General features: G+C 44.3%; 1 protein-coding gene across 1 annotated transcript in view; it reads right to left on the reverse strand.

Annotated features, from left to right (window-relative positions):
• tmem67 (transmembrane protein 67) overlaps positions 1-13,570 on the reverse strand; it is a 148,277-nt gene that overhangs the window by 90,530 nt on the left and 44,177 nt on the right. Inside the window, exons 5-9 of the mRNA XM_078216975.1 lie at positions 12,419-12,485; positions 12,017-12,095; positions 6,740-6,747; positions 5,970-6,023; positions 2,262-2,422 (exon numbers count right to left, since the gene is read on the reverse strand). Coding sequence (XP_078073101.1) covers positions 2,262-2,422; positions 5,970-6,023; positions 6,740-6,747; positions 12,017-12,095; positions 12,419-12,485 — 369 coding nt within the window. The remainder of the gene's footprint in view (positions 1-2,261; positions 2,423-5,969; positions 6,024-6,739; positions 6,748-12,016; positions 12,096-12,418; positions 12,486-13,570) is intronic.

A 13,570-nucleotide genomic window follows, 5' to 3' on the forward strand; every position in this document is an offset into this window, starting at 1 on the left:
CTCTCTCTTGCAGCAGTTAGTGCTGCTCTGCCTGATCTCATGTTCTCCTCCTTTTCCTCTTGCAGATCAAGGGACTTTCAATAAGATGATCAAACACTCCCTTTCTCTTGGAGACTTGTGTAAGTCCAACAAGTGAGAGTAGCACAGCACGTCCTCTCTTTGGAAATTCATAGCGATTTTAGTGAATTTGTGGCGAAGTCTCCGGATCTGTTTTAAAAGTCCTCTTCAAACCTCCAGCAGTAACTGAACAGGGAAAACAAAACTGATATACCTTTAAGTAGAGCTCAAAATCCTCTCTAACAACTCATTTGTTTCAAATTAACTAGTTGCTTTGTAGATACCATTAGGTCAAGTGCTTTCAACAAGAAGGACATGCAGCCTCTTTAATGAGGACTAGCAAACAATTTAAGTGGCATCAACTCTTTATCGATCTCCCAGGTGACTATTCCTTGTGCAAGCTTCAACTCCTTTATGAAAATGACATATTGCACTAAACATGAGCTACCCTGGCATTTTATATTTATCTTGGCCACCTTGAAGTCTCTGTATTCCCTTAAGTATTTGGGGATAATTGTCCCCATAATCTAGGTTGGCACTATAATGCCATTTTAAGAAGGTGCCACCACTAGGTGGGGAAAAATCATGTAAGTGTTAATTAATAAAGACAGGAATTTAATTTAATGCATTTGGGGATGATGAGTCAATATGGGACAACAAGGATGGGTTGATGGTTGATTGAAAAATAGCTTGTGATAGGGTATGTTTTGAGTTTGCATTTATGAAGAGTTGTGGGTGGGAGGTCAACCTGGAAAGTACTAAGCAAATCAGAAGATAATAATGCAGGAGTTTTAGCAGTGGAGGGACTGAACTTGGGATTGATGCTGGCAGTGCTGCAGAGATGAAGATGATTAGTTTTGACCCTGGGGATTAAATATAGGATTTAAACTCAACTTAAGTCAAACAGAACATCAAATGCAAATTGCCTTATTCAGCCTGAGAAAGAGGATGGAGTCAGTGACGAGGGTGGGAAGTTTTTAGGTGATGTATTTGGTTTCCCCAAATTGTAAGGGAAAGTTGTGCCCTTCAAGAATGTCTGATAAGTAATCTGATAGTACGGAGAGAAATAGTGGAGGAAGAGCTGGGTATGAGTATATGTGAATGTGGACCCCATGTTCAAGACCTGGGAGAAGAGCGGTGCACCTGTACAAAACAATAGGAGCCTGGGACTGAGGGGGCCCAGGCTTGGTGTTGCATTTGTCCAGCTTGAGCAGCCAGAGGAAGGGCTGCAGATTTGAAAGACTAGATTTAAAAGTTCTGATTTTTAAAATTTTGAACCCGGTCTTTTAGATAATTTTTGTAAGCCAGTCAACGACAAAGTTTCTTGAAGATCAAACTGACATCAGAGCAGAGATTTGTGGAGCAGCATGCAAGGGAAACACAGAGCTGCTCCTTCAATGACAGTTCTTACTTCTCCCATGTGTGTACTAGCCTCTAAAATTCTTCTAATTGCCTTCAGTAAATATCGATAATTTATTTTTAAAAATCAATTACTCAAAATTTATGCATTCAACTCATGGAAAAAAAAGGTAGAATGATCAGAGAAGAGGATGTGTATTTAGAGATGGTAAAGCCAGGGGAGAGGGGTGTGGGAGTGGATGTGGAGAGAGAGAGAGAGTAAGAGGTAGTATTGGAAATATAAAGCTTCCATCTATAATCACATCAGCCATGGCAAGCTCGAGGTCTGATTGCCTGGAAACTCCAGCAATCCTGATTTGGGCAGCTGAGGGAGGGGACCAGGTGGGAAGAAAGTGAGGGTACTATCTTAGCAGAGCCATCCCAAAATGTGCAAAGGAATCTGCTTGAAGAAAGTACCTCCTTTTCCTTCCTGCTCTTTAGAAAAGCTTAAAGCTTAAAAGACAAAATGACCCGCCCACTCCCACCAGACTGCCCACACCAACTGTATTATGCTGTGGGCAGGATATAATCGGGGTCAATTGGTCCTTAGTAATTTATTTAAATATGGCGGGTGGGTTGTGGATTTTGAAGTCCGCCCACCTACCATTTTATGGGGGTGCACTCGGAGGTGGGTGGTAAGGTGGTGGACGATAAGGTGGTGGGCTGGGCACTTGCCCTATTTTACATGCATCCCCGACTCATGCTGAGTCCCAGAAAACATTGGTTTTACCTGATGATCAAAATGTTGTTCGGTCAATAAGGAATTTCTGATTATCATCAGTCAACAGCACGTTCTTTTAACTCACCAAGAGTTTATTGAATTGACAATTCCAAGGTGCATTGTCCTTTTAAATATGGTTTGATAAAGTCCACAAGCATCATTAGGTGGTGTTGCCATGTTCAATGAATTCATGGTCATGACACACATGTTCCCGAGAGCCTGGCAGGCAGTAAGATTTGCAAATCTCTGAAAATAAAAAATAAAAATGTTAACTAAAAAAATGAATTTTCCAATGAAAGTGAATCACAATTAATAGATTCAACTTAATAAAATTCTGTGTACTTCACAAGGCTAATTGATGAATCAGTAAGTAAAATGCAAGGTTAGCATTTACTTTTTCTGACATTAGTGTAAGACACTTAACATATTTCATGACTATTTTTGCTATTTTAACCACTTTATTTTAAATATATTAATGCCTCTGTTATAATAACAAACTGAGGACTGTTATATAAAGCAAACTGTCATTCTTACACTGCAAGTTAATTTCTACTTCATCAGAAATTATTTTAAGGGTGTTACGGTGGCACAGCGGTTAGCACTGCTGCCTCACAGCACCAGGGACTTGGGTTCAATTCCTGGCTTGGGACACTGTCTTTGCGGAGTCTGCACGTTCTCCTCGTGTCTGCGTGGGTTTCCTCTGGGTGGTCCGGTTTCCTCCCACAGTCCGAAAGATGTGCTGGTTAGATGCATTGGCCATGCTGTACCCGGACAGGTGTTGGAATGTGGTGACAAGAGGATTTTCACAGTAACTTCATTGCAGTGTTAATGTAAGCCTACTTGTGACTAATAATTAAACTTTAAACTTTATTTCAATTACTTCTGTAATAAAAGTTTAAAGATTTCAAAAGCTTCGTAATGATTATGCTGAAATCAAAAGTTTCCACATTTAATCGCTGCAATGAAGAGGACGAGTTTGGGTTGGGTGAGTTGGTGTGGAGGGGGTGGGGTGGAGCCAGTGGATGTGGTTTATTTGGATTTTCAGAAGGCTTTCAACAATATCCTGCATAAGAGATTAGCATGTAAAATTAAAGCACATGGGATTGGGAGTGGATAGAAAACTGGTTGGCAGACAGGAAACAAAGAAATTTCCAGGGAAGAGCCCCATGTGTCCCTGCTGTAATTAACAGTGATATCTTTTAAATGTTTTGATCAAATTTCCTGCCCAGCAGCCAGTCTGGCAGGTTGTTTATTGGTTGGGAGAGCCTGTGTCACAAGACCACAGTGAGGAGCTGAGTGGAGGGAGGACCAGAGATGGGTGGTGGGAGAGAGGTCATGGTGAAGTGGGTTGTTGCAGGAGAAGATCAAAGTTGGGTCTTCATATTGAGATTGAGTTTTGCAGATGAAGTTTGAGAGGGAGATAAAAGGAGATTGAGGATATATATGGAAGTCAGGAACATGGGGGTTGTTGGAAACTGCGAGGACAAGGAAGAGTGATAATGGGAACATAAAAACTGACCATAAAAGGTATGTGAGGAGAAAAAGATTGGTGAAGACAAATGTAGGTTCCTTACAGTCAGAACCAGGAAATGTATAATGGAGAACAAAGAAATGGCTGACCAACTGAATACACAGTCTGGTTCTGTCTTCACAAAGGACGAGCAGAAATGTTGGGGAACACAGAGTTTAGTGAGAGGGAAGAACTGAAGGAAACCAGTATTAATAGAGAAATGGTGTTAGGGAAAATGATGGGATTGAAGGCCGATAAATCCCCAGGGCCTGATAATCTACATCCCAGAGTATTTAAGGATATGGCTCGAGAAATAGTGGATGCATTGGTGGTCATCTTCCAAGATTTGATAAACTCTGGAACAGTTCCTACAGATTAGAGAGTCGCTAATGTAACTCCACTATTTAAAAAGGGAGATAAAGAGAAAACAGGGAATTATAGACCAGAAACCTGACATCGGTAGTGGGGAAAATTCTAGAATCCATTATCAAAGATTTTATATCAAAACAAGTGACAGGATTAGACAGAGTCAGCATGGATTTATGAAAGGGAAATCATGCTTGACAAATCTACTGGAATTCTTCAAGGAGTTGATGAGGGGGAGCTAGTGGATGTGGTTTATTTGGACTTTCAGAAGGCTTTCGACAAAATCCCAAATAAGAGATTTTTGTGTAAAGTTAAAGCACATGGGATTGGGGGTAGTGTATTGAGATGGATAGAAAACTAGTTGACAGACAGGAAACAAAGAGTAGGAATAAATAGGTCATTTTTCCAAATGGCAGTGAGATACCATAGGAATCAGTGCTGAGACCCCAATTATTCACTATATGTATTAATATTTAGATGAGGGAACTAAATGTATTATCTCCAAATTTGCAGATGACACAAATCCGGGTGGGAGGGTGAGCTGTGAGGAGGTTGCAGAGATCCTTCAGTTTGATTTAGACAAGTTGAGTGAGTGGGCAAATGAATGGCAGATGCAGTATAATTTGGATAAATGTGAGATTATCTACTTTGGTAGCAAAAACAGGAAGGCAGATTACTATCTGAATGGCCATAAATTTGGAGAGGGGAATGTGTAAACAGACCTGGATGTCCTCATACACCAATCACTGAAGATAAGCATGCAAGTGCAGCAGGCAGTAAAAAAGGCAAATGGTATGTTGGCCTTCATAGTGAGAAGATTTGAGTACAGGAGCAGGGATGTCTTAATGCAATTATGCAGAGTCCTGGTGAGGCCACACCTGGAAGTTTAAACACACCTGTGCAGTTTTGGTGTCCATATCTGAGGAAAGATGCTCTTGCTCTCAAAGGAGTATAAAGAAACCTTACCAGACTGATTACTAGGATGGCACGATTGACATATGAGGAGAGATTGAGTCGGTTAGGATTGTGTTCGCTGGAGTTCAGAACAATGAGGGGGGTTCTCATAGAAACTTATAAAACTCTAACAGGACTACACAGGGTAGATGCAAGAATGATGTTCCTGATGGTGGGGGGTGCCCAGAACCAGGGGTCATAGTCTGAGGATACAGGGTAGATTGTTTAGGACTAGATGAGGAGAAATTTCTTCACCCAGAGAGTGGTCAACCTGTGGAATTCATTAACACAGAAAGTAGTTGAGGCCAAAACATTGTATATTTTCAAGAAGCAGTTAGATATAGCACTTGAGGCAAAGGTGATCAAAGGACATGGAGGAAAGGCAGGATCAGGCTATTGAGTTGGATGATCAGCCATGATCATAATGAATGGCAGAGAAGGCCAAGAGCCGAAAGGCCTCCTCCTGTTCCTATTTTCCATTTTTCTATGTATCGCAGGGGCATCAGAGATCGTGGAGTTGGGGGAATGTCAGAGATTTAAATTGGAGATTGCAGGAGGGTGGGGAGAGTTGGAGATTGCAGGGTTAGGGGCATCAGATCACTGGGAACAGTGAGGTTGCAAATAATGTATGATGCGGTGCAGGTGATCACAGGGTGAATCTGAAATTGCGGGGAGTGGGGATGAGTCAGAGGTTTTGGGAGCTGGGAGATGTCGGAGACCACAGGGGTGGTGAGAGTCAGAGGTCATGGAGCTGTGGAAGTCAGAGATCACAGGGAGAGGGGGAGTTAGAGATTGAAGGGAAGTCTGAGATTGCAGACGTTTAGAAAGTCATGATTAAGGGGAGGTGCATCTGTTAAAATCCAGAAGTGGACGGTTAGAGTCAAGTTGGAATCATGTTTAAAATTTTAAAAAATGTTTACTTTCCAAGTTAAAATCCTGTCAAAGTATTTTTCTAAAACTTACCAAACATGCAATAGCTGATGCTTTCAAATGGCTGATAAACCAAGCGGACGACACCTTTAAATTCTGTAAAGAAGTGGTAGTAGTCTTATAGAAGTGTTTGAGAATTGTCTAAGTTTGTTTCAATATTTTTAAATAAAGTTCTTAAATCAGGTTTTACACTACACATTAACAAAGTATGCAAACAATGACATTTTATCTTGATTTGTAGTGATTAAATGTTACAATTTTTCACGCTGAAGTTGTTTACAGGAAATTATTCCTTGATAAAGAAATTAAAGTAGCAGCAGAACACAAATTTTGAACTTTCACAGAATCACAGAACTGTTACCGTATAGAAGGAGCCCATTCAGTCCATAGCGTCTGTACCAACTCTCCAAATGAGCAATTGATTTACTGCCATTCTCCCACCTTCTCCCTGTAACTCTACATGTTCTTCCTTTTCAAATAAGAGTCAAATTCCCTTTAGAATTCTTTGATTGTACCTGCCTCCACCACACGCTCAGACAGTGCATTTCAGACCTTAACCACTCACTCCATGAAAGGCACTAGGTTGAATGGCGCTATTGACCAATCGCACCTGTACTCTGTTACAGAGATATAGGGCCCTATTTTACCATTTTCATTCTAACTGCTGGGCGGACTTGAAACTGGGAGTGTTTCAGATCTGACTTTTAGACTCGTTCTCAGGCGCCCCCATATGCACTCTGCCTGAAAATATAGCAGCGATTCTGAATCGTGCTGCACAAGCCTGTGGGCGGGGCTTAATGCACCGAAAAGCCTGCAGCTCCAATCGGCGCCACCAACTGCGCATGCACAGGAAAAAAAAAGGAAAACGCTCCCCTGCCACATCACTCCCAGGTCGGATAATGGCTCCCCCTGGTCCCCACAGACATTGCCCCACCCCACAACATTAATGACTCCCTTATCCCCCCACCTCACCCCCCCACTACCCAGACTGATCACAATCCCTTGCCCCCCTTCACCCCCACCGATCACAAGCAGAGTGGCAGCAGACCCCCCCTTGCCCCCCACCGATCACACGCAGAGTGGCAACGGACTCCCTCCTTTCCCCCCCCCCCCGATCACATGCAGAGTGGCAGTGGATCCTCCTTCCCCCCTCACTGAGCAGAGGCAGAGTGGCAGCAGGCCTCTCCCTGCCTACCCCCCCACCAATCTGAATGGAGCCATCTGACCCACCTCCGCCCCCCCCCCCCAAGCGATCTGACGCAGAGAGCCGCCGGACACTCAGAACTTACCTCCTCAGAAGCTGGAGTGCCCAAATCGGAGCATGTCTGTTCCGCGCCCAATCTGGACTGGCGAAGTGCCGGTAAGTTTGGACGTGCAGCCCATTAAGTCAATTTAAATGCAAACCGTTTCGGGCACGGTCTTGATGGCAGCCATTTGCGGCCTTTGGTAAAGGGGGAACCGGCAGAGACTGGCATGGATCATGCTATTCGCCTTACGCCTGACTTTACCAAATTTTCACACGCGGAAATGGGCGCAACTTGATGGTAAAATTGGGCCCATAGTGCAGAATTTTCTCAGAAGAGTTCTAAGGGGGCGACCTTATCAAAAAAATTCTAAGTGCCGAATGAAAGAGAATTGCGTCCATTTTCTGGGCAAGCTCCCAGATGCAATCATATAGCATTTAGAAAAGAAATGAGGCAAAATGTGATTCTCTTCAGTAGGGGGAGTAGGCAGAGTCTATTCACACTCACACCTATAGGGGTACCATTGCGCAGGTGGCCTGATCTATCAATGCACGGTCCCACCCCGCCCCCCCCCCCCGCTGGTTGATCGCTGACTCTGTTTCCTCACCCCAGCCGATTGCTGTCTTGATCCCATCCCCTCCCCCCCCCGACTGAGCACTGCCCCTGATTACTGCCCCCAAGCCAATTGCTGGCTCCAATGGTCTCCCCTGCCCCAGCTAGCCACTGCTCCAGCCAATTGCCCAATACAGAGTAAGCCTTCTACGGACCTCTTCCCTGCTTGCCTCCCTGTTGTGGTCCCATCTCCTGTAATGGGCTTGCCCTTTCAGGTCCCACCCTTCCCCTTCGGCCCCGTCCCCTTGGCACTACTCCGTGCCTGGAGAGCAGAGTCAGGGTGCCAGAGTGCCTCCACCTGCGAGCAGGTAAAGATAAGTGCGCCCGGATGATTGTGTCCGGGACTCATTAGTCACACTGAAATTACCTCATATATATTTAAATCAGCCTAGCACCCTTGCAAGGCACGAGGCTGATTTCACAGGCACATCGGGGCCAGTAACATTGCAAGAGGTGAGAAACCAGGTGCAAACCCAATTTTCCGTTTCTTGCCCAATCTTAATTGATCTTAGATTGGAATATCCCTAGGGTAAGTGGATTGGATGGGGAGGAGTTCATTAGGTGTGTTCAGGAGGGTTTCCTGACACAGCATGTGGACAAGCCTACAAGAGGAGAGGCTGTACTTGATCTGATACTGACCAATGAACCTGGACAGGTGTCAGATCTCTCAGTGGGAGAGCATCTTGGGGATAGCGATCATAACTCTATCTCCTTTATGCTTGCATTGGAAAAAGAGAGGATCAGGCAAGCTAGGAAAGCGTTTATATGGAGTAAGGGAAAATATGAAGACAAAAGGCAGCACATTAGAGGAGTAAATTGGAAGGAGGTATTCTGGGGAAATGTACTGAAGAGAGGTGGCAGTTTTTCAAGGAATGTCTGTCTAGAGTTCTACAGGACAATGTTCCGAGCAGACAGGGAGGAGTCGGTATGTTAAAGGAACCGTGGTGCACGAGAGCTGTGCGGGACCTAGTCGAGAAGAAAAGTAAAGCGTACAAAAGGTTCAGAGAGCTTGGCGAAGATAGGGATCTAGATGATTATACGGCTTGTAGGAAGGGACTAAAGAAGGAAATTAGGAGAGCCAGAAGGGGTCACGAGAAGGCCTTGGCAGGTAGGATTAAGGAAAACCCTAAGGCGTTCTATAAATATATGAAGAGTAAAAGGATGAGACGGGAAAGAATAGGGCCTATAAAAGGTGAAGGCGGGAAAGTCTGTACGGAACCACTAGAAATGGCAGAGGTGCTTAATGAGTATTTTGCCTCGGTTTTCACAGAGAAGGACCTGGGTGGATGTACTGCGGGCTTGCGGTGGACTGAAAAGATTGAGTATGTGGACTTTAACAAAGAGGTTGTGCTGGAATCTTTGAATGGCATCAAGATAGATAAGTCGCCGGGTCCGGATGGGATGTACCCCAGGTTACTGTGGGAGGCGAGGGAAGAGATTGCAGAGCCTCTGGCGATGATCTTTGCGCCGTCGATGGAGACAGGAGAGGTGCTGGAGGATTGGAGGGTTGCGGATGTGGTTCCTATTTTCAAGAAGGGGAATAGGGATAGCCCAGGAAATTACCGACCGGTGAGTCTAACCTCAGTGGTTGGTAAGCCGATGGAGACGATCATGAGGGATAAGATTTATGAGCATTTAGAGAGGTTTAGTATGCTCAAGAATACTCAGCATGGCTTTGTCAAAGGCAGATCATGCCTTACGAGCCTGGTGGAGTTCTTCGAAAATGTGACTAAACACATTGACGAAGGGAAGGCGGTAGATGTGGTTTATATGGATTTTAGCAAGGCGTTCGATAAGGTCCCCCATGCAAGGCTTCTAGAAAACGTGAGAGGGCATGGGTCCAAGAGGCTGCTGCCCTGTGGATCCAGAACTGGCTTGCCCAAAGGAGGCAGAGAGTGGGTATAGATGGGTCTTTTTCTAAATGGAGGTCGGTCACCAACAGTGTGCCCCAGGGATCTGTTCTGGGACCCTTGCTGTTTGTCATTTTCATAAATGACCTGGATGAGGAAGTGGAGGGATGGGTTGGTAAGTTTGCCGACGGCACGAAGGTTGGTGGGGTTGTGGATAGTCTGGAGGGATGTCAGAAGTTACAGAGGGACATAGATAGGATGCAAGACTGGGCGGAGAAGTGGCAGATGGACTTCAACCCAGACAAATGCGTAGTGGTCCATTTTGGCAAGTCAAATGGGATGAAGGAGTACAATATAAAGGGAAAGACTCTTAGTACTGTAGAGGATCAGAAGGACCTTGGGGTCCGGGTCCATAGGACTCTAAATCGGCCCCGCAGTTGGAGGAGGTGGATAAGAAGGCGTATGGTGTGCTGGCCTTTATCAATCAAGGGATTGAGTTTAGGAGTCCGAGGATAATGATGCAGCTATATAAGACCCTCGTCAGACCCCACTTGGAGTACTGTGCTCAGTTCTGGTCGCCTCATTACAGGAAGGATGTGGAAAAGATTGAAAGGGTGCAGAGGAGATTTACAAGGATGTTGCCTGGATTGAGTGGCATGCCTTATGAGCATAGGCTGAGGGAGCTCGGTCTTTTCTCCTTGGAGAGACGTAGGATGAGAGGAGACCTAATAGAGGTATACAAGATGTTGAGAGACATAGATCGGATGGACTCTCAGAAGCTTTTTCCCAGGGTGGAAATGTCTGCTACGAGAGGACACAGGTTTAAGGTGCTGGGGGGTAGGTACAGGGGAAATGTTAGGGGGAGGTTTTTCACACAGAGGGTGGTGGGCGAGTGGAATCGGCTGCCGTCAGTGGTGGTGGAGGCAAACTCAATAGGGTCTTTTAAGAGACTCCTGGATGAGTACATGGGACTTAATAGGATGGAGGGTTATAGGTCGGCCTAAAAGGTAGGGATATGTTTGGCACAACTTGTGGGGCCGAAGGGCCTGTTTTGTGCTGTAGTTTTTCTATGTTTCTATGTTATCAGCTCACCACACCAATCGACCAACATGATGAGTTGTTAAGATTGCCCCGTAAATGTAAAATGGGTGAGAAAACCTCCCATTTTCTCGCCCGTTTTTCCAGTGAGGTAAGTGGTGGTAGTTTATGACACTCTGTGCAGTACAGAGGCCATATTGCGAATCTTGCCAGTTTGTGATGGGGGGGGTGGGGGGAAGGGCGGAGAGCATCAGCTCAACAGGAAAATGGCTGCTGAGCACTAGGGCCACCAGTGTGCAGGCACTCCGACCTCCATGTATACTGTATACACTATGCCCCCGAAAACCCTCTTGCCCCAATGGAACCCTCCCAATTGCTGTGTCCATCCCCGTCCCCCCCATCCCCCCCACCCCGATCACCTCCCACCTAATCGTCATTCTGGCCGATCGCTGCAGCCCCCCTGATGAGTCCCCCCTTCCCTCCCCTCCCACAGACCTCCCCCATTGGGTTCCGTCCCTCTCTGACTTCACCCTCTCAGAGCCCCCATTAGGCCCCACCAACTCAGGTCCCGCTGTCTCCAGACCTGCTCCTGTCAGCCTTCAACCCTATCAGGATGACAGGCTGGCAGTGCTGGGCTGCCAAGTTGGCATTGCCAGGGTACCAACCCATATTGCTAGCAACTGCAATGCTTTGCTTTAGTACTAGAAGCTGGTTGCATTGTGGAGAAGTTACAGACAATTTGAAAAAATGCACAGCCAATTTGCATAAAAATACATGTACTATGGTTATTTTCATTAAAGAAAGATCTTTCTTTTCACTAAATTTATAAAATTGCCATTTCTGATGTTGCGTGAACAGAAAAATACGTTCAGGCATTCTGAACTCCATTTACACCAGCAATATTTACTTCGGAGTTATTCCTAAAATATGTAATATACATAACCATGCATTTGCAATGATTTTGAAGAAACTGGGCCTAGACTGAGCACAGTGGTTGGCACTGCTGCCTCACAGCGCTAGGGACCCAGGTTCGATTCCCAGCTTGGGTCGCTGTCTGTGTGGAGTTTGCATGTTCTCACCGTATCTGCGTGGGTTTCCTCTGCATGCTCCGGTTTCCTCCCACAGTCCGAAAGACGTGCAGGTTAGGTGAACTGGCCATGCCAAATTCTCCCTCAATACCTGAATAGGTGTTGGAATGTGGTGACTAGGGGATTTTCACGGTAACTTCATTGCAATGTTAATGTAAGACTACTTGTGACTAATAAATAAAACTTTAACTTTAACTTTTTAAACTAAGTGTGGTGCCTTAGGCACCAGTTAGTAATTTTCATTCTACTTACTTTTGCATAGATAATATTTGTAACAACTGAGGTGGTCAAGACCTTCGGCTGAGAAAGAAAGCATAATCCTCCTGTCTAGAAAGAATCAAAAGCAATGATGGTATTGGCTCAGTTCATTGTAGGTTCTTTCAGGTTTGTTCCTTAGATGAGCATCTTATTCTAAACATTCATTTTCTGAATTAAAAAACACACCTACTGCAATTGAAACAAAAATAAAAATAAATTTCAAGTGCTTTTACTCTTGTCCAGATGATGTTACTGAGTATAATATTTAAGCATGTGAGTATAATTGACAATGTCTATTTGCTAATTTTGTAGCTTTCTAATCCATCAGTTGGTACATGATTTGAATATGCATAATACATTTATAAACTAATTTTAGAATATCCTTTGCTTACCAAAACATTTGACTTGCAGTCACAAGATTTTGTGGTTTTGATGAATGCGTTGTGACATCTGACGCATCTGATGGGAAGAATAAGAACATTTAAAATTATTTTAAGGAAAGACTCTGACCCCAGCTCTGCATCATCGACCTTCCCACCCTCCATTCCTGCCCCATCAACCCTTGCTGCACTGGGCAGGAACTACATCAAATTTAGATTGCTAACTGTCCAATGCTCCATTGCAAAAATCCATACTTCAGATCATTTATAAACTTAAATAGGGTCATTTTTAATGCCAACATAAAGACCCATTACAAGATTAAGACTGGTTAGGTTTGCTAAAATGAGTACAAAACAAATTACTTGGGAACTTTAGGCTGGCAGAAATTCTTAATCTTGAATTTAAATTTACAAAGTATGCACAGTGTCTCCCCTTAAATGCCGTGCTTGTAATATTAATTTAGAGAATTCACATGTTCATTTACTATTGGTGGTTCATTAAAGGCCTATCCATATAGGAATAACATTTTTTTAATTGGTTCACCACCATCAGCTCCAAGTCTCATTGCAAATAAACCAACTTCAGGAATTGAAGATCAGTCTCCAAGACTTTGCTGTGCGCAACCCTGGAGAAAAATCATTGGAACATTAAAAAATATATTTTTTGTCATTTTCTTTGGCCAGTTCACTTTACCAGATACAAAAATATTGAAAAGGTAAAAGCCAGTTGGCTCATTGTGTAATGGGTATCTTTGCTTTCTAATTGGCATAGGAAGGTAGCACGTCACAAGGATGGATGTATTGGCTGAGAGAGTGGGGGCAAGTCATGTGATGGGTTTGGGTCTGGAATGAAACTGGACGTGTGATGGAGGCAGGTTCAATCGAGGCATTGAAGATGGCATTAGATGATTACTTGAATAGAAATAATGTTCAGGGGTATGGGGAAAAGGCAGGGGAATGACACATGATGCTTGTTTAAAGAGCTTGTGAAGACACAATGAACTAAATTGCTGTAACAATCGTGATTCTATGAAACCTTCAGGAATATATTTAATCACAGCTGGCAACCCTACTTAGACTTAGACTCCAGGAAGATATCAATGGATTGGTCAGGAGGGCACAAAATGGAATGTCAAATGGAATTCAGCCTGGGGAAATGTGAGG

The sequence above is a fragment of the Mustelus asterias genome, chromosome 7, assembly GCF_964213995.1.
Source record: "Mustelus asterias chromosome 7, sMusAst1.hap1.1, whole genome shotgun sequence".
Classification (NCBI taxonomy): Eukaryota; Metazoa; Chordata; class Chondrichthyes; order Carcharhiniformes; family Triakidae; genus Mustelus; species Mustelus asterias.